Source organism: Notechis scutatus, chromosome 6 (assembly GCF_049901735.1).
Source record: "Notechis scutatus isolate UNSWTSFEM ecotype Mainland chromosome 6, rNotScu1.2, whole genome shotgun sequence".
NCBI lineage: Eukaryota > Metazoa > Chordata > Lepidosauria > Squamata > Elapidae > Notechis > Notechis scutatus.
The window spans coordinates 7,235,229-7,255,886 of record NC_142014.1 but is presented as its reverse complement, the minus strand read 5'-3'; the positions used below and the strand labels follow the sequence as shown (position 1 = coordinate 7,255,886).

General features: G+C 36.9%; 1 protein-coding gene across 5 annotated transcripts in view; it reads right to left on the bottom strand.

Annotated features, from left to right (window-relative positions):
• Positions 1–20,658, bottom strand: part of FOXP2 (forkhead box P2) — a 658,430-nt gene that overhangs the window by 38,863 nt on the left and 598,909 nt on the right. For all 5 annotated transcript variants that reach the window (XM_087969290.1, XM_087969289.1, XM_087969291.1 and 2 more), the window contains 2 exons: positions 6,632–6,719; positions 3,674–3,757 (listed from right to left, as the gene is read on the bottom strand). In XM_087969290.1, coding sequence (XP_087825416.1) covers positions 3,674–3,757; positions 6,632–6,719 — 172 coding nt within the window. The remainder of the gene's footprint in view (positions 1–3,673; positions 3,758–6,631; positions 6,720–20,658) is intronic.

Here is a 20,658-nt window from a genome sequence, read left to right as displayed (position 1 = left end):
GGGAAATGGAATTTCTTCAGTAACAATCATTTGTGGCATGTGTTAACAAATATAATGAAATGTCAAGTTTGCCAATTCCTCTGGAAGTATCATTTTCAATTTATGATTACAGTGTCACTTATGGTTGATGTACCCTAGAAAGCGGATGTCAGAGTGGGGAGAAAAAAAGAAAGAAGGTGAAAATATATGCAAGCTGTTTAACAGTGCGCCCTTCATTATACCCCCCAGCAAAAAAAAAAAGAGCCTTGCTGCTCATTATCAAAAATGCATATTAACTCTGTCATATTTACCATACATCTTTTGTCATAAATAGCATCCAATTAGCAAAATGGATAATCATGGCAGTAACCCTCCAAACGATTTCTGCCTTATCCTTGGTTGATACCAATCAAAGCTACAATAATTTTCTACAGTATCTTTCAATAGGTAGAACTGAAAAATGGTGTGTTGAAATGATAGAAAGAGCACTATCTATAGGGATCTTATGCGTTATCTAGCACTAAAATGAATAGAAGTTGGGCAGTAGGCGTGCCTTGATTGATTAAACAGAGGTGACTTGGTTTTTATGTCTAATTTAGTAACACCTGCTTTTCAGGACCCAAATAAACTTAAGATAGACTGCTTTTCAATGGCATACAGCATTGATTGATCTTTCTTTGTGGATTTGTTTTACACATCTAGTCAGTAGAGAGATTTGTTAGGGAAACAAAAATTAACATATGCCAGCTAATTGTTTGGCTTTCTTGGGCAGCAGCCAGCGAAAGAGCATTAGCAGTATAATAATAACGACTGGCGCCCTCAAGGCATCCCTGAGTGCATCTGTTCCCTATAAGTCACAAACTGTTTTTCTTTGTTAAATACATATGGGGTGGAGGAAGGAAGGAAAATATAATGATTTTGCTCAATGTTGTCTTCAGTGCACTGATGAAATGCCCAAGAGGTACAAAAGTATCTTTGATTTTGTATAAGTTATAAATTGAAGCAATAACAATTGTTCTTGCTACTACATATCAAAGTTGTAGTATACTATGTATACTACTACAAATTCTAAATTGACATATGAATAGTATATTTTCATTTCATTTATCAAATACATAAACACACACATATATACACATACTTACTTTAAATTGATATCCCACTATTTCCCACCCCATTTTTTTTTTAATCACAATGAAAATAAAATAAAGTTCTATGGGAAGATTGTACATGCTGCATCCCTATTGATAAAGGTTTGGAAATGCTAGGGTTAGTATGTATGTCAACCTCTATGTTTACAACATTATGGTAAGTTATTCTTCTAGGCAGCAATAATAAGCATGACATGTTTGTAGGCATGGAATGTGAGCTGATAAAATAGAATTTATTATTAACTAAAGAAAAGCATGTAAAACCTAGGATGATCACTTAGCCACATCAGCTCATCTGAATATATTCAAGGTTGGGTGGAACTCATTATTCAGTCATGATAACTTTGATTTTCATCCATCCATAGCATGGCCAAAAGGTACCATTTAATGAAGTTCCATTCAGAGAGTAAATGGGGTCATATAATACACACTGCGACTGCACCTTGTATTCATGTACTGATAGCTGTTAAGGGTGTAGTGATGAACCAACACAGCTCATTTTTCCTTGGTAATAAATTCATGCTATTAATAGTTATCAAATGTGTGGGCCGTTTTAATGGAACCACTGTACATGAGTGTATACACCATAATTCTCTACTATCATATCAATTTTGAAGCTTCTTTTGTACAGTGTATACATTTTAGGATTTTTTTGTGGTATTGACCACTCTTCTCTTAAACCAATTTGAAGACAGTATTAGTTCATTACTTCAGATATCTCTAGTTCCAAAGGGAACTTTAAACTGTGCTTTCACTTTAAATTGCTCATCTAAGATTCTGTACTAATTGCCCACCATCAAACGCAATTAGCAATTCTTTCATGTGTGGTTTATGTAATGTAATACTTCAATTACATTATTCATTCAGGTTCTGTTTTGGATTATAGGCTGAAAATTCTTTATTAGTGTAGATGTAACCATGCTGCTGGAGTTTTAAAAAATTTACTGATTGAATAATTAATTGGAAAAGAACAAGCTGCAGATTTCTGATGGATTTATGAGACAATTACTCTGTCATGTGAATATCTATCTTACACTATAGAAAACAGTAGAAAAATATCTTGATTGTAATGTGACAGTCAATTACAATCAATAAATAAATTGATTTAACAATAAATATGAGATAGTTCATAAACAATAAAGCAATAAATATGAGATAGTTCTAAAATTTGTAATAATCCACTTATTGACATTAAATTAATTCTATAATGCAAAAATATTTTCCATGCATTTTCTACACTGTTAAGAAATATTTGGGAGCCAAGTGAAGATACTAAAAACTAACAAAAACAATCCTTTGACAAAAATAAAAAAGCGGATATACAGTATTTAGTACTGTAGTGCAAACTTATATTTAAAGCAATAAACAGTCAATTATGGAAAACAAGACAAATGCTTAAGATTCACATACTGTACATACAGTATATAAAAAATGCTACCAATCACTGAAAATCTAGAGGGGCAACCACCAAATTATAAACCACAAGGCAATCAGTTTGGGAGGTGAAAAAGTCCAAAGAAACACTACATGGCAGAAGAGACATGCAGAAAATTTTAACTCTGATGATTGATGATGGTCCTGATTTCTGCTCTCCATATCTGATAATATGCTTTGAAACAAAGTATTTGAAAGGTTTTGGAAAAGAAATACAAACATGGCTCTTTCATTGTTTTAAGGAATTTTTAGGAGGCTGTGATATACAAGAATGTTTTTTTGTTAATTGTATGCTGTTTTTCTCTATTTTTTTCAAAGATGATTGGCTACATGGAACATAGAATCATTAGGCTGGAAGGGACATCTTTTTTGTATTGTGGTGACCAGAAATGGACACAGTATTCCAATGCGGTCTCAGTAGAATTAATTCTCATCAGATTATATGAAGCAAGCAGACACTTAGATGTATATAGTATAACTTGCAAATATATTTTAGAAAGCTACTGAAATTTTTTTATTCCATTATCAGTTCTGATTCAGAAACAGGTAGTGATATATCAGTAACTCCCACCTTTTGTCAAAAGTGAACCACTGTGGCATTGCTGATATCAGATGAATAATTTGCTTCTCTCCAATGACAAAAATATTGCAAAATGCAATGTCTTTTCTGATGGATATTTTAAATGACAGGGTAAACTACAGCACCAACCCATGCATTTATAACCTTGTGTTAGGCTACCATTCTAACTTTTTCTTTACTACTTCTGTGTCAGCTGAACTTCAGGTCTTTCAAAACAGCTTTCTTTTTAATATTTGTGAGTCTATTTCAAAAATGATATTCTTTCTAGCTTCAGCAAAAAGGGAGTGATTTGTGCACCTACAGGTGTACTTGTTTAGTGTCCCCTATGGCACAGATTGGACAGATTTTGTAAAAGATAGCATTACTTTTAAAGAAACATGCAATTTGACAAGTGATTGCATTTTACCTTCATTTTATTGCCATATTTTTTATCACACTTATTGTTTTCCAACTGTCAGTAAATTGCTCATTTTCTTAGTCTATTACATTTGTAGACCTATTTACTGTTTATAAAGCAATATGCACTTACAGGTTTTGGAGATGGCTTGGGCTCTGAAGGTCGCATGTGCAAGTGGGTCATCATTGCCTGAAGACGTTCACGTTCTTTAGAAAGCTGTTAAAGAAAGAGTGAGATCAGAAGCATTTTAGAAATGACTAATAACAGCTATTTTATTTCATGTGATACATCTTATCTCTGAGACTGTTATGGAGTAATGTTCCTGCATATCAAAGCCTATGTCGGTGAAAACTTTTATAGAGGAGGAAAGGGAACTTGGATTCTCAGGAGTGAAGGGAGAGAAAGAAGAAAGCTGTATAGCTTTTGTCATGTTTAAAAGGTCAAAGAAAACAAATAATACTTCATCTTTTTGTCAATAAGAGAATTGAGGTCATTACTGACTCAACAGTAGCAAGTTACTAGGTCTGTAAATTATATGGCCCATAGTGTCTCTTTACAATCCTATGGACACTATTAGCAATGGGCTAGTGCCAACAGCTGTGAAGAGGTGAAGGGTCCTCATAGCATGGTGCCTGCCAAGACTGTTTATACTTTTCATCCATTCCCATGAGGTTCAGTTAGTGCCCCCTGCAATCTACCATAATCAATCTAATTCAATAGAGTGACAGGGACTAGGCAGTGTGAAATGTTGAACTCTGCCACTAAACTGACATCTGCACTGTTCTAGGTCTCATTACAACGGATGGACCTTACTTTTCTACCGTCATACAAAAGAGGGGGGAGGGAAAAACTCATAATTGGTCACCCTGAAAGCAGAAAGTCCATTGAGACTTTTATATCACAACATAATATTTGTAAATGTAAATTGCACCTCAAAGAAAGCCTTCAACATGGTTCACAAAAAGACCGGGATTATTTGTGGCCCTCTCCTGTGATTATATGATTATATTATAATATAGTACTCAACAATTATATTTAGTTTTGTATATCTAAAATGCAAAAATGATCATTCAATTTTTAAAGGCCCAATAGTATCATACACATAGATAAAAACCCTAAAAGCACTATGCCAACCAAAGTAACTTTAATATACTAAACAATGCATTAAATGAATACTCTAACATTTTAGTGTAAAAACTTCTTTTCCATGTCAAATTCATAAATGATTGTCCTTGTGTTTTGTCCCGGATTCAGAATAAGGTACTGGTTAGTATAAAATGCAAATAGTTGCAATAGTTGCATACAAACACACACATACACACTTTTCTGAGGATTTGGATGGGTAAATAAGGCAGTCTTCATACATATAAATGAAAGAGGATGACACTACAATTATTTAATTTCCCACTGTTTAATTCAGGCCAAAAAAATGGAATCCAAAGAGGTTAACTATACATGTTTAAAAACAAAACAAAAACCCATAGCCCCAAACCCATACAACCCATGCTTGTATGATATGAGACTTTTCCATACTATGATAGCTATCACTTTTGCAGAATGAGCACGAAATGTAAAACGGTAACAGTAAAACAGTTTAGGGCTATAAAGGAAGACATGTTTTAAATCAGGAGTGTCAAACACAAGGCCCATGGGCCGGATCTGGTCCATGATGTGGTCAGATCTGGCCCACAGGGCCATCTTGGAAAACGCTCATGTCACTTTGGCCCAGTCTACCCAATCCAAAGGGGAAACATCTGGCCAGCGTGCCTTCAGCCTAGTCTACCCAATGCAAAGAGGAAACATCGTGCCAGTGTGGCTTCGACCTGGTCTACCCAGTGTGAAGAGAAAATATGCCAGCAGTTTGGGGAGTGGCGTCATGCTGGCCACGCCCACCCATCAGCCACACCCAGTGAGTGGCGTCAAGCTGGCCACGCCCACCTCCCTCTCGGAGGTCAACCATAGCCCTGATGTGGCCCTCAATGAAATTTGTTTGACACCCCTGCTTTAAATAGATTACAGTTTAATTGGTCTGTGCTAAAAAGAATATTAAATATAATTCTGCTAGAGCTTATTTTTGGTAAAAAAAACATTTTCCATCTGTACAAAACATTTGATCCCCACATTTAAGTCTTTATTATTTTATTGGATCCTTTGTTAACTATCATATGCCGTTTGTCTGGTGGTGTTATCTCCAATTATACTAAATGAAAAATTTCTAGTAATTTGTCTTTCCCTTCCTTACCCCACCTCCCGAATTATTGGATCTATATGTAAAAGGAGATTCTGAGAACCAATTTACGTTAGCCATTTTAGGAATGATAATGTTAGGGGTTGTTTTAATGGAGAGTATCTACACTATTCTTAGATGCCCAAAGTACATTATTCTGAGAACCATCATATACTAAGATAAAATCAAAGCCATTATGTGAATTAGGAGCAAAATTTCTGGATTCTAAAAATATGGCCTTATGAATCTCCAAACACATATTTTCATAACTATATTGCATGATGAAGTAGGTTGAAGACTTGTCTACAAGGTGTCAAAAATCACTAGAATGTATAGAAAGTCAATATGGCAAATAGCACAGAGTTAAAGTTAAATGTTTAGTTGCAGATTAATGATGTTATTGGCATGCATTTATGATGTTATACTTATGTTTATGTTTAACTTTTGCTTTAAAAGGTAGTTGAAAATTTATGTGAATACAAAAGATATAGAAAATAAATTAATCCAGATTTGCATAATGACTTGTCACCTACAGACATCCCATTTCCTAAAGGCACAATTACCAATAAAGCTTAAAAAAATGATAGTTAAAAACAATTTTTAACATAAATGGAGTCAAACCTCATGAGTGCTTATTTAGAAAAAAATACTCCCTGAATTCAGTGGCTTATTTCTAAGTAGATGTTTAAATTGCATATCTTAAGGTAGTTAATTAGTATTTAGAAATTTGATTTATTTCAAAACATACAAGTAGATATTAAAACATGTTCAAAAATGTTAGCCCATATATATATAATTCCATAAGAAATTAAGACAATTTTCTCAAGGAAAAATATATTCAGAATATGGATATATTTTCAAACCTGTATTTCTAATTGTTGGACCACCTGCATTTGCACCCGACACTGAGCAGTGCTTCGGTCATCCAGTGCATGTTCATTATTAAGGTGCCTAGTAAAAGAAGAAATAATGAAAATAATTAAAAATATAGAACATTAGATAGAGATTGATAACCTTTTCAGTTCTACTGCTTCTCTTTGTGTAGGTTCTGTAAACACAATTCTTACATCAGAAAGCTAGTTACTGAAATCCAGTTTAAATCTAAACTGCTGTAACAGGCATAATATAAACTACCTTGCAAGAAACTCCACTATTTCCCTAATGGAATTCACTGCAAAGTAGTTTGGAAAATGCAACTGAGCAGTCTTGGTCCTCACTATAAGAGATCAGACACACAAGAAAATGGTGCACAAAGGTACAATGACAAGGGGAACAAATTTAACACTTATTTTATAAAAGAGCTAGTCATGGGTACCTATAATAGGAGTAAAGTAACATCACATGTGTTGTGATGATGCAAATGGTACTAATTGTAATGGCAAATTCATATCATATATGTGACATAATGTAATTTTGACTTTTACTCAGATGCCTATATAACTAGTTCCTTTTACCTCACAGTTGTGAAGGGATAGACATGTCTAAATAAATATGCCTAAACGTTTAACCACACATCTTTTTATGATTTGAATCCACTTACTAAATCTGAACTTTCCCTTCTCCGCCAAATGAAAAGGGCACATTTTGGTAATAACATTTGGGTATTTTAATGAAAACAGGTACCATTATGTCTACCTTTCAACACATAGCCTGTGAATTTAGCAAAAAAAGCATTTCTGGAAGAACAATGCAAAAAGGCAAAGGATACAGAATTGGAAAATGGAGAAGTACATGTAGATGAAAGAACGCAAATAAAACACAAATGTGATCATTACAAATTTGCTGATCACATTATGAATGACAATATATACTTATACAGGGAAAATATTCTGCTTGATAAAGCAGCTTGCATTTTCTACACTTATATCTTCATATATAAGTGAGAATTTCTATCTTCCAGTCCTAGGAAAAAAACACCATAAGTACCTATGTTTCTTACTAGGCTTACCATATAGTCAATTGAACAGGACATAGAATAGAATAGAATAGAATAGAATAGAATAGAATAGAATAGAATAGAATAGAATAGAATTCTTTACTGGCCAAGTGTGGTTGGACACACAAGGAATTTGTCTTGGTGCAAATGCTCTCAGTATGCATAAAAGAAAAGATACATTCATCAAGAATCAAGAATCATAAGGTACAACACTTAATGATAATCATAGGGTACAATAAGCAATCAAATCATACTAGGAAACAGTCAATATAGATCGTAAAGATACAAGCAACAAAGTTACAGTCATACAGCCACAAATGGGAGGGGATGGGTGATAAGGAGTGATGAGAAGATTAACAGTAATAGTAGTGCAGACTTTGTAATAGTTGGACAGTGTTGAGGGAATTATTTGTTTAGCAGAGTGATGGCTTTTAGCAGAGTGACGTTGTTGTTCTTCTGGTGTACAGTGCTCTATAGCAGGGGTCCCCAACCGCCGGTCCGCGGACCGGTACCGGGCCGCGGAACAAGCCTTACCGGGCCGCTGGTTGCTGGCGCCGCCATCTTTTTGGTAAAAAGCAATTTTTCGTCAAAAAGATGGCGGCGCCAGCGTGGTGAGCTTTTCCGGGTAGAAAGCCATTTCTACCGAAAAAGCTCACCAGAAACCTGGCGCCGCCATTTTTTGACGAAAAATCACTTCGGTGACGTCACCGGAAGTGATTTTTCGTCAAAAAGATGGCGGCGCCCAGCTGACGCCGGAACCGGCCACGGCGCCCAGCTGATGCCGGAACCGGGCCGCGGCGTCGAAAAGGTTGGGGATCCCTGCTCTATAGCGTTGTTTTGAGGGAAGGAATTGAAACAATTTATATCTGGGATGTGAGGGGTCTCTAGATATTTTCACAGCCCTCTTTTTGACTCGTGCAGTATACAGGTCCTCGATTGAAGGCAGGTTGGTAGTAATTGTTTTTTCTGCAGTCCTATTCTGCAGTCCATTCATTTTTAAAGAAAAGTAAGTGACCTGTTTTAAGTTTTCAAGCTTATTTCACTTTTTAAAATTTTTTCTAAGTAGTATAATTGAAGGAGGTATGTCACTTCCAGAAGAACCATAGGAAAAAGAGTGTATGGGTGAGTTTTTTGTTTGATTACTTGTGATTTAAATGACTGATATCAACATTACAGTAAGGAGCTGATGTATTAATTGACAATGTGACACATCACAGAGTTTTGGTCTGTGCAGATATTTTAAAATTATCTCTATGATATATTAGTGCAATTAAGGTGGTAGTAAATGGGATAATTAATTTGATTTCAACCTCAATTATTCACCATTTCCAAATAAATATGCATTAGAACTTGAATCTAATAAACAGGGAGGTTTTTAACTAACAATAAGTGAATGGATGAAATACTTCTATCAATGAGTAATTATTACTCTAATAAGTAATATTTTTCATGATATTTGAATGTACACTGGTGGCAGGTATACTGGAGTTATCTCTATTCATAGGATATGATTGTTGTCAACATTCCTAAGTAACTATCAGCACTTAAATTATATAAGCATTGCATGAAAACTTTGCCATCATTGGAAGGAATGTGGAAAAAGTATGTCACATGAACACAATGTATTACAAAGCAATGAAAAAGAAACAAAAATTACTCTATCAAATTATGTCCTAATATCAGTTTTTGTATATGATTTAGATTTCATAATAGCTTCTTTTCTATGCTTTCAAGCTCTTAATACAATGAAATTTCTTTATGCACACGTTGATTTATAATGGTGTACTGTTTAGTAAGAAACTTTGATAACAAGTAGCCTTGTGCTTTGAATGTAATATTAGACTTGGATAAAAAAGTTGTTTAAGTTATTTATAAAATTTATACAATTGGCTCAGTTCAGGCTCTTCTTGAAAGCTTTCAATGATGAAGCTCTCACAACTTCTGAAGGGAAACTACTTCATTGGTTGATTGCTCTCACTGTCAGAAAATTTCTCCTTATTTCCAGGTTGAATCTCTCCTTGTACAGTTTTCATCCATTATTCCTTGTCTGACTTCAGGTGCTTTGGAAAATAGCTTGACCCCTTCTTCTCTGTGGCAACTCCTCAAATATTGGAACACTGCTATCATGTGTCCCCTGGTCCTTCTCTTCACTAGATTAGCCATGCCCAGTTCCTGCAACAATTCATCGTATGTTTTAGCCTTCAGTCACCTAATCATCTTGGTTGCTCCTCTGCACTCTTTTCAGAGTCTCAACAGCTTTTTTACATTGCGGTGACCAGTGGTAGGATTCCAAATTTTTACTACTGGTTCTGTGGGTGTGGCTTGGTGGGCATGACATAGCTTGGTGGGTGTGGCTTGGTGGGAGTGGCATGGGATGGATACTGTAAAATCTCCATTTCCCAACCCACTCCAGGGGAAGGATACTGTGAGTCTCCATTCCCAACCCACTCCAGGGGAAGGATACTGCAAGATTCCATTCCCTCCCCACCCCACTGACCTGATTTCCAGCTCCATTCTCCTGTGCAGGGCAACAAAAGAGGACCCAGCCAATCATCTGGGACTCAGGAAGCAGAGAATAGATGTGGGCGGGACCAGTCAGAGGTGTATTTGCCGGTTCTGCGAACTACTCAAAATTTCCACTACCAGTTCTCCAGAACTGGTCAGAACCTGCTGACCAGGTTGGTGGTGACCAAAACTGGATGCATTATTCCAAGTGTGGTCTTACCAAGGCATTATAAAGTGGCATTAACATCAATGCCAACTGCTAAAATCCAATCACAGATGGGAAGGGCAGGGATAGGTGGGAGAAAGATGGGATTTGTTATTAATCAATCAAACACCTCCAGTGTGATACTTTCCCATTGGAACCCTAAGATAACTGGCAGAGCCATATGTTTAGTCTCTTACAGAAGGGCAAGTGCAACGACAGAGACCCCACTAGATGGAATAATCAGGCCAACAGATCCTGCAGCCTGCCTACTCTGCTGGTATGGGTGAGATGGGTTAATCCTACTGGGATTAGATGGTCCCAGGGGTGGGATTCTACTGGTTCTGACTGGTCCTATAGAACCCCTTGTTAACTTTCTAAGCAGTTCTGAGAACAGGTAGTTAGAAGAAATCCCCTTTTGTTTTTTTTCTACCCTTATTACATTCTTGGCAGTATGCCTAGACTTACTGTCTCTGAAGGAGGTTTTTTTATTTTCTTAAAGGGGAAGGGTTATTTTAAGCTTTTTACACTGCTGTTGGGAGGAGATACTCCCCTGGATATACTTCCAGCCACATGCAACAATCAGCACTTTGAAGAAATAATTGAATAACCGGAAAGGAGCTTTTAATGACAAGGAACCAAGATGAGGGACATTCAGCAAGACTTCTTGGCTAGCTAGAAGACTGACATTCAAACGTGTGGTTACAAACCCTTTCTGAGTTTTGGTCTAAAACTGGTTTTCGGTGAAGTTAAATCCTGTGTTTATGGATGGGATAATTTTCCCTATTCAGCTTTGTTTGGAAGGAAAAAGTTTAATCTGTGCTCCTGAAAAGAAACTGGGTTGAGAAATCTGGCTAGTTCCTGTGTCTATTTATTCTGTAATTGGTTTAACAAGCAACAGATACTGATTTAATTATTTGTATTGTATTTGAACTTTTTCCTGCCTCATGGTTTCTTTTTCTATCTGGGGAGGGGGTCTTCCTTCACTGCTTTAGTAGTTCCTGGCACTGTCCTTTTGGGATGTACTTCCAAGAGGCAGGATGCAAGCTTGGCACTGACTTATCTCATATGGACTATCTCCACACATGAGATCCAACTTTTTCATCAGGTGCTGAGCATGGCACTGCAGATGATTACCCAAGCTCCCCTGATCCAGGAGGGTGACCCAAAACAGAGCTGCTGGGCAACACTATGAGGATGCATAGTTCATATAGAAGATTATATTGTACAATGTGCAAGAATCAAGGGGAACATAAAGATATCCATTCTATCTATATACATCATCAGTTAGAAAGAGAAGAATTGGAGAGAGATGAACAGTGGCTATAGCTAACAGCTTACACAGCTGCATTTTCCATTTGATTATTCCTTCAACATAAGGAAATGGATATTAAGTTTATTGAAGAGGATGTTGGATAAATATCATGAGCAGGGTATTTAGAAATGGATAACAGATCTTAAAGGCCCAAACTATTGCTAAGATCTTGTCATGTCTCCCTTGGACGACTCCACATATACCTCCTCAGATGTCAGTTCAGGGAAGAATGAGGCCTTCCTGTCACGTCAGGAGTTGAGTTGTTTGATGGCTCTGAATGGCCATCTGGAACGGATTTGGAGGAGACTACAGCTGGGGAAAGTTTGCAGTGCAAATGGCCAGCAAAGTGGAAGAAGAACTGCCTTTTGCACCTCATCTGAGAACATGTAGGGCAGAGAAAAGGCAGGAGCAGAGAAGGTCAACCAGACTACTCAAGAGGAGAGGGCCCCACCTGTCTTGATGGGCTGCACTGGAAGCTGGCTATTTATCACAGCAGACTGATGGAGGTGTTGCTGGGAAAACATGTTTGTTTTCTAGCTGTTTGTTCGATCATCATGATTCCTGCTTCATTCTGGATTTACACTGTGTTTGGAATTCTGCCTTGGAGACTCTGAACTTTTTTTTTGCCCCTGGAGCTTTCTTGTGTGTGGATTTAAGTTTGTCTGGTGGAGTTATTTTGTTTGAGCAACTTTCAAGTGCTTTGTGGACTACTGGGTCCTTGCTCTGTGGACTAACCTTGATCTGCTCGTGGCTGGACTTGATTCGGACAGTTTTGTGGTTTTGGTGAAGGGAATTGCCGGGGAATACAAATAAACTCACTAAACCACAGTTACATTATGTGTGAGTGAAAGGGGCAGCACAGATCTAAAGTATGTTTTCAGAAGTTTTTTTCCCCTGTATTACATATTTAACATTCCAAAGAAATAAACAAGGGTAGGAGGTCAGAGAGTGTCTGCTTTAGAATTTACACGAGAAGTGTAATAAAACTTACAACATAGCTTCATTTGTCCTGTAGTCTTTTCACAGCTAGGAAAAATAATATTGGTCCTATCACCACATCCTCAAAGATAATTAGATGATATTTATAGGAAAGATATTTGTAAGAAAGATTGAAAGTGTATGCTGAATGACTGGAGAATTAGAAAATCCAGACAGTACTAGGTTTAGAGTTTGTTCTTAATTTACCTCCAATAGGAACCACTTACTTATAAAACAACAGGTGTTGTTTCCAACACTCATTCTAGGCAAAAGCTACAAATGTTTCCTGTAGTCAGACACAAGGAAATGTTGTTTTACATGTACAGTTTTATACATGTATACTACTTTGATATCTGTCTATATTACTGAATGCTTTCTGAAGTCTGAAGTAAAATTGTTGATAGAGAAAGGAAGATAAAAAGATGATCTCTCTAGGTAGTTTTGTGTTCGCTAGATAACAAATGTTATCTAACATATGTATATAGCCATGTATGCTGATCCATACATGGCTAGTATCAAACACTAATTGGAAGATATATGGATAACCTACTTTATCTAGGATGCCCTGTGGATGATATTCTAACTTCTCAAGATCTTCCCTAAAAAGAGAATTTGGAGATTGAGTTGAAGTTGCTTAATACAAATCAAGAAATGGCTTTATTATAATTTTTCATTTTGATGACAATTCCCCTTCTCTTAAAGAAATATTAATCACCTCCAAAATTCAGCTGCACACATATATTGCAGCTGCCAAAAGCCAAGAATGGCTTGAATCAAGCTGACAGATCACACCACTTCTTCAATCTTAAGATTAAAAGTATCCCAGGTCAGATTTCAAAATATAACTTCAACTGTCTGTGCTTCGTTGGCATCAAAACATGAACAAATATGAGTATCTTAATCTGCAAAGAATCTCACAAACATGTCACTGCAGCCTGAATGTATAGTACAGATACTGGATAAGAATCAACAGAGAACTACACTTGCTTTGTTTCTCTCACCACAAATGATATGCCCAAACATGGACATATACCTGTAATTTGTCATTTTCACTCTTGATCTAGTTTAGGCTTTGTAAATTGGACTGTTTCTTCAGTCATTTAATTTCCTGGAGCTTCTCGGTAAACAAAGGTATCCCCGGCATAATTATTACACAAGGACAATTTTGTCAGAACCCTAGTCATTTCCATTTTTTAAAGATGGATTAGTCTTGAGATGGAATTGCCTGCCAGTTCACAGGGAAATTCTCAGTAATATAAAACACCTTCTAAACATAGAGTTGTTCTGTGTGAAATGCCAGACTTGAGTCTTATTACAAATGAATTCACAAAGGCAAAAGTTCCTCTGCAAAAGAGAAAAGTGACTTTCCTTCTAAGAGAATAATTATTAATTTCTTAATATGTAGAAAGTGTGTATCTACATCACCAGCCTCTCTTTTAAGACTAGCTAAAACAAATATCCATGAACAAACAGACAAAAATATATTTGTGGACATATCCAGTGCAAGAATATTAATATTTAATGATATAGATAATATTCTTAGGTAGAAAGAGAACATAGATAATTAGTATAGAAGAAGATGCATTAATGAGTTCAAATGCTGCTAGATTTGTATGCAGCATTCTATATCAGCATGAAGTAAAAAAGCAAGCAGCATAAATTTTATCTGGGAACGATTTGCTTTCAGTTACATTTTCAGATGACACTTGGCTAGTTCTGTTAGTGTCTATGTAATCTTGTACTCTTCATTTTACTATCTGCTCAGAAGAATCCAGGAATAAAACACTAAATGCTAGATATCAGAGTGCAATTCAGAATACTACTGACTGGATTGGTACTTGGCTCAACCCAGCTTCCATTGCAGCTTCTGATTCTTTATTAAAAAAACACTCTTCCCAAAGTAATTATCAACAGAATCACAAGCTAGTTACTTTTCAACAACAACAAAAGCATAACAGAACTTAAATAAAATTAAAACAGAAATGTATAACCGGAAAGTAACTTTCCACAATGTTTATATTCATAAAATTATTATTTAAACGACACTTCACTTTGCTGATAATTGTACAAAACATATTTAAACTAACTGGATGGTACTCAATGCTTTATAGCAGGAGTGTTAAACTCAAGGCCCGCGGGCTGGATCTGGCCCGCAATGTGCTTAGATCTGGCACGCAGAGGCACAACAGCAGGCTTGCCTTCAAAGATTGCTACAAGTGGCCCATTTGCACGCAGACACCCCATTTGCATGCAAGCATGCTCTGTGGGACAACGGGGTCTCATTCCTCCCAAAGCATGGTGAACTCCAGTGGGCTAGATGAGGATGTGAGGGACGCACTCAAACAGTAAGGCCTGAACATGTGAGTGAGCAGAGCACCTGGGCCTTGGACGATGTTGGTTCCTGAACCCAGCTGGTTCCATATTGACCTTCCCAGCTCCGGCCACGGGATGGGTTGTTGAAGGAGCTCTGTCTGCAGACTTTAGTGGACAGGGAGCATCCCTGCCACAGCAGTGGTGGAAGGTAGTTTGGGGGGGGGGGGTGAGGAGCAGGAGACTGGCACCACAAACCCTTTTCGTGCCGAGAATGAAAGTTTCTGTGTCCTGCGCAATATTATGGAACCCAGGAGCATCCATTCTCAGCGTGAAAAGCATTTCCAAGTGAACTCTCCTCTCCCTCCTTCCAAGGCAAAGAAATAGCAGCAGAGAGGAGACAGCTGTTTGCAAGGTAAGTGAGTTTTGTGTGGCAGGGAGAAGCATAAAGTATCTTAGTGGGTCAGGGAGGCCTTGAAGGTCTTTCTAACACTAGGCCCACCATGGCCTTCCCTATCCTGAGATACCTCACGTGCATTTAACGAATGGCAGATTGGTATTCTTGAATTGTGAGCACTTGGGAAAGTATCCCCTCCTTGTGTGTTGCAAACAGCCCTTTCCAGTGGGTAAAACAGGACAAAGCAGAGTGGGGGGAAAAATTTCCTTTGCTACATTTCCAGTCTGAATTAGACCATGGCAGGGTCTCTACAGGACAGCCCTTTTAAGGATTATGTATTAATAGAAAAGCAACTAACTTACCTCTGTTCTTAAACACTAGAGCTGTTTAAGGAAAACAGCTAAAACAGAGGTTTTGACAGTTTGGCAGTTTTGCTGTACTGTCGTCCTCCCCGAAATGCAAGCATGGGAATAAACTGAGCTTGCTTTGTTCTCAGTCTTTTAAATGGCCACAAACTACTAGCAAAAGTGGTATTTGATCACAAGGTGAGGAGGCATCGACGAACGTTTCCCCTTTTGCATTTGAGCATCCAAGAAAGGACAGGAAAGGAGAAAGGGAAAGAGAAAAGAAAAAGAAAAAGGGAAGAAGGGAAGAGAGGAAGGAAGGAAAAAGGAAAGAGGGGAAGGAAGAAGGGGAAAGAAGAAGGAAGATTATAATGAGAAAGAATGAAGGTCTGAAGGAAATTGGCATTTGGCCACCAGCAACCCTGCTGCCTTTTGCCATCCTCTTGTCCCTTCCTTCTGACTTCTTCTGGTGGTCTCCCATCCTATCACTGAGGTTGCTTTGGTTACAAAGCCAGGGAGAGGGAATAAGCCTCCCTCCGACCCACACACTTTGCCCTCCCGCACACACCATGAGCAATTTGGCCAAGGAGAGTGAGCACAGCAGCAATGGAAGCTGGCCACATCCACCCTAGCCATGCCTCCTCTCCCAGCAACACCCATGCCCCACCCCAGGTCAACCACAACCCTGATGCGGCCCTCAATGAAATTGAGTTTGACACCCCTGCTTTATAGTTATCGCCCTCCCCTAATGCATTTCAGATGTAGTTTAAGGAGTCCATCAGTAACTATATTCTCTTCCTATTATAGTAAAAATATGCTGTTCAGTCACAGTATCTGAACATCAGAGTTTTTAAAAGTTCATTTATAGGTGTCTTGGATACAATACACAACAACGTACTGATACAATATTTGAAAAGCATTTGAACAGACAGAGAATTCAGAAGATTAGTTGATAAAAAAAAAGACACTCTGCAATCAGTAAAACAGACTTTAGGACCTGGCAATGTTGAACCCAAGAACTGAAATGGATTGTGATTGAATTTTCAGAGAGCTGAGGCAGTTTAGTAAATATTTAGTAAACTTACTGTTAGGATATATGGCACATAATAAAACCTGAAAAATGTTAAACAAATCTTGACTATTTATTAAATCAAATACATTTTCCTCCATGCACTATTTTTGTCTTCTTATTGCTGTTTTGCACAATTTTATTATGATCTGCTGAAATGTCATGAGGTTATTGTCATCCTCTTTTTTTGGGTGTTGGATAGTTTAATAAGTTGATTATTTTTTTTCACATGATCAAACAGAAACTGAATTATCTCTGAACATGACGTTCTATTTAGAGTTTTATTTCTAAGTTGTCATTGCAGCTCCAAGAACAGTTAGAAATGAAAACTGTTCATAGATAATGACAGTGCTGTTTATGATAATCTCTGTGGGATGGGGCACTATGTGTTCAGAAAACTGAGCTGGGATCTGCTTCTGACACAGACTCATGTTTTCGTTCTTCTGCAGGCAGTCTTTAAACCATGTGTGAAATTTTTCCATAGAATTAACTATCAGCCAGGTTACAGAATAACACTTTTAGAGTAAAAGAGGGTAGGGAAGTTGCTTTACGTAAGAAGACCCTGGCTGGATACTGGTCAGTTTGAGAAATTGTCCATTCCCAACCCTAGACAGTTTTGGAAACTTTTTTAATCTGCTATTTCAGCAAGTAAAAGAGTAAGTCATATTTTGTGAAATGGGCAACTACATAATAAGATGAAAAAAATTATGAATATGATGAATATGTCTTCACACTCAGAGAGGTGGCCTTCTAAAAAGAAAAATACATGCTATCTTTTTGTCTGAGAAATGGACACCATCCAAGAAATCTTGTTTTATTTGGTAAACTTTGGAAGTGAAATTGACAAGACTAGGAATTGCTTAGTCCGGCCTCATTTATTTTCATTATTTAGATGCAAAATGAGAGGAATTTGGCAGATATTCTCTCAGCAGCGAACACTACTTCTTACTCCCAGGTTATGATGCTTCTAAACCAACAAAGCTTCTATCAATACAGGACAGAAGGGCCATACAAAACTATAGAGAATGAAATTCCTATTGGGCTATATAGAAACCAGGGATTAAATTAGAAATAATCAAAAACATCTAATATGTATCATCTAGATTGGCAGCTTGTGAGAAAGAGTAGTCCAATGCAGTGAATGTGTAATTTAAAAAACTGAAGTATACTAAGCAGCTGTTTAATAATGTACTTAAAAACATGGAAGCACTAGACTATTACCAATAGTGGCTGGCAGCCATTTAGACAAGAATCTTGAGATATGAAGTATGAGAACAGGGGGACTGAATCTTCTCCTGCCAATCATATTGGCCATTTAAACAGATAACCACCAGGGATTTTCAGTTTTGGAAAAAAAAAGAGGGGGGGTTTTCACACAGACTATCTGAGCTCATGACATATAGACACAAATATTATATGCAAAATATATTTGCATGTGAGATTTTAGTCCATCCCCATCCCTATTCATCTATTGCTATTAATAGGCACACATGCAATATCTTCACTTCTCTGGATTGTGTGTTTACATTTTAATTCTACTTCTTCTTTGTATACTTAAAGAACTAAAAACCTGTAAAATGTTTGCATTTGTATATTCAAGTCTTAGAAAGACCTATTCCATTTATCTGGGCTGCTTTTATTAGGCTAGCAATGCTAGAGTACAATAATACTCAATGAGGTTTCGTCTCGATTGAATTTTTCAGTAGAACACAAAAGAACCTTGCCATTAAAATAGTCCTTTATTCTCCCATATGAAGGCGAAAGGTTTTTAAAGTGTTGTGATATTCAGTAATGAGCTTCTATCTAAATTATCATTGGTGACAAACTCACAAAGCACTTTGAGGACACATAGTTATGAAATGCCAGAGCTGCCACTTTCTTTCCTGTAATTATAGGCTAGCTTGCGAGCCTTCAGTGATCATTTATAGAACAGCCTCCAGTGGATTACTGAGAACTTGAAAACATACATACCTCTGCCACATTTCCCTTCTCCTTTCCTTACTATTGTTTACCAGTGATATGTAAAATAATGGGGCCTATTCATTTCCCCATCTTAATTATGTCAATCAAAGTACAAAAATAGCACTAGATATAAATACAATGCCAGAGGACTAAATAAATAGGATAGAAATTAACATTAAATTATGAATTTGTGGATTTATGACTATTTCATACTTAAATTATTCTCTTTTATGCTTTTACAACCAACCCAGGTACATATTGCTGTTCAAAAATTCCCTATGATTTATAAATCAAGAACAAGATAATACTGAAAAATGAGAGGATTGGTAGATTTTTTTTTTCAGTCAGTGCCTAATTGCTGTTTCAAAATGCATATGCAAAAGGACATTTCATTAATCATTTAATCATGTCCCTTGCAGGAAGTTGGAACTAATGTTGCAAATATCCTTTTCATATGAATGCTTCATAATGCTATCTTATGCATTTGATATATTGCATATGTCATAAATTATAGCTGCTTCAAAAAGAACCAAGTGGATTGTTATCCCTTAAGATGCTTTTTTACAAAACCTTTATTAAGTTTTCCCCCCTCCAACTTATTGCTGGTTCTTTTTCACAGCTTCATTCTAGCCCCCAATAATGCTCTTTCTGATGGCAAAGGTCCGTAAATTACCCATGCAATCACCAACACCATTTCACAGACCTGTTCTACTTCTACTGGTCTGCTAACAAGGCGATTACACACAAATTACTGAAAGCCTATGAAATATTTAAATGCATTCTACTCTGCTATGCATTAATAAGAGCAAAGCCAGCGCTGGAATTCTAGTAAGCTCCAGTCCCTAATGTCCCCTAATGAGCCTCTTACTGTGACTGCAGTTCAAACAGAGAGGTGAAGAAAAAATGCAAAGGGTGCCTTCAGAAAGGCAGCACTGAACAAACATTGTGTGAGCCAATTCTAATTTATGGGTCACTTTATAGGTATATTGATTTTTGTTTTCAAAATAGAATAAATGATGTGGTTGACTGATGTTCTTCCAAAACTGCAGGCATAGGTAGGTAAGCTGCAAGAGTAGCACATGGAAAATATAAATATAAAGATGTTTTTTTTTAAAGAAAACAATTAGGGAAACATTATAGCCTGACAAATGAAAGCAAGAAAGCAAGAAAGATCTTCTTCCACTCGTCTATTTTTTTTCATTCTATTGATTTGCGACACTAAATAGATGTCAGCTTATCTTGCAATATAGCAAACTATTAAACCGGTTTTAAAATGGGACTTTCAAATTTACTACAAAATACAGCATTTCTAAAGTCAAAAAGAGAAATATTTCTGAATCTAAGAATGTCAGAGGCTCTTTTAGGAAGTTGTTTCACTTATACACAGTGTAAACGGTATTTGCTTTATTTTGCATAAGTGGTGTGAGGAGTTGAAATACCAAATGTATGTTCTATTACATGTATGTCAGTTTTCATTAGTTGATTGTGTCAGATGTCTTAGTTTTGAGGAATGATGGCACTATAACTGAAAGACACAATTTTCTGACAACTTCAAAGAATGCCGTTTTGAGGTCATATTTTGGGAACTACACTGCTTGCTTTCAGTCAAAGGGGAAAAAAACACCTAAACAATACGTTAAAAAAAGTGAATATAATATTTTTATCTCCTTTCATTCTCTCTTCCTCCCTCTCTCTCCCCCTCTCTGATTATGTGTGTGAGTGAGTGAGTGTGTGTGTGTGTGTGCATACATGGCATCAAATGTCTTTTTAGTATTAATTAAATTATATTGCTCTTCCCATTGAATTCAATTATTACAGTTAGAAGGCCTTGAAATCTTTCATGTCGGTAAGCTGCCCTATCTTTTCCACGGC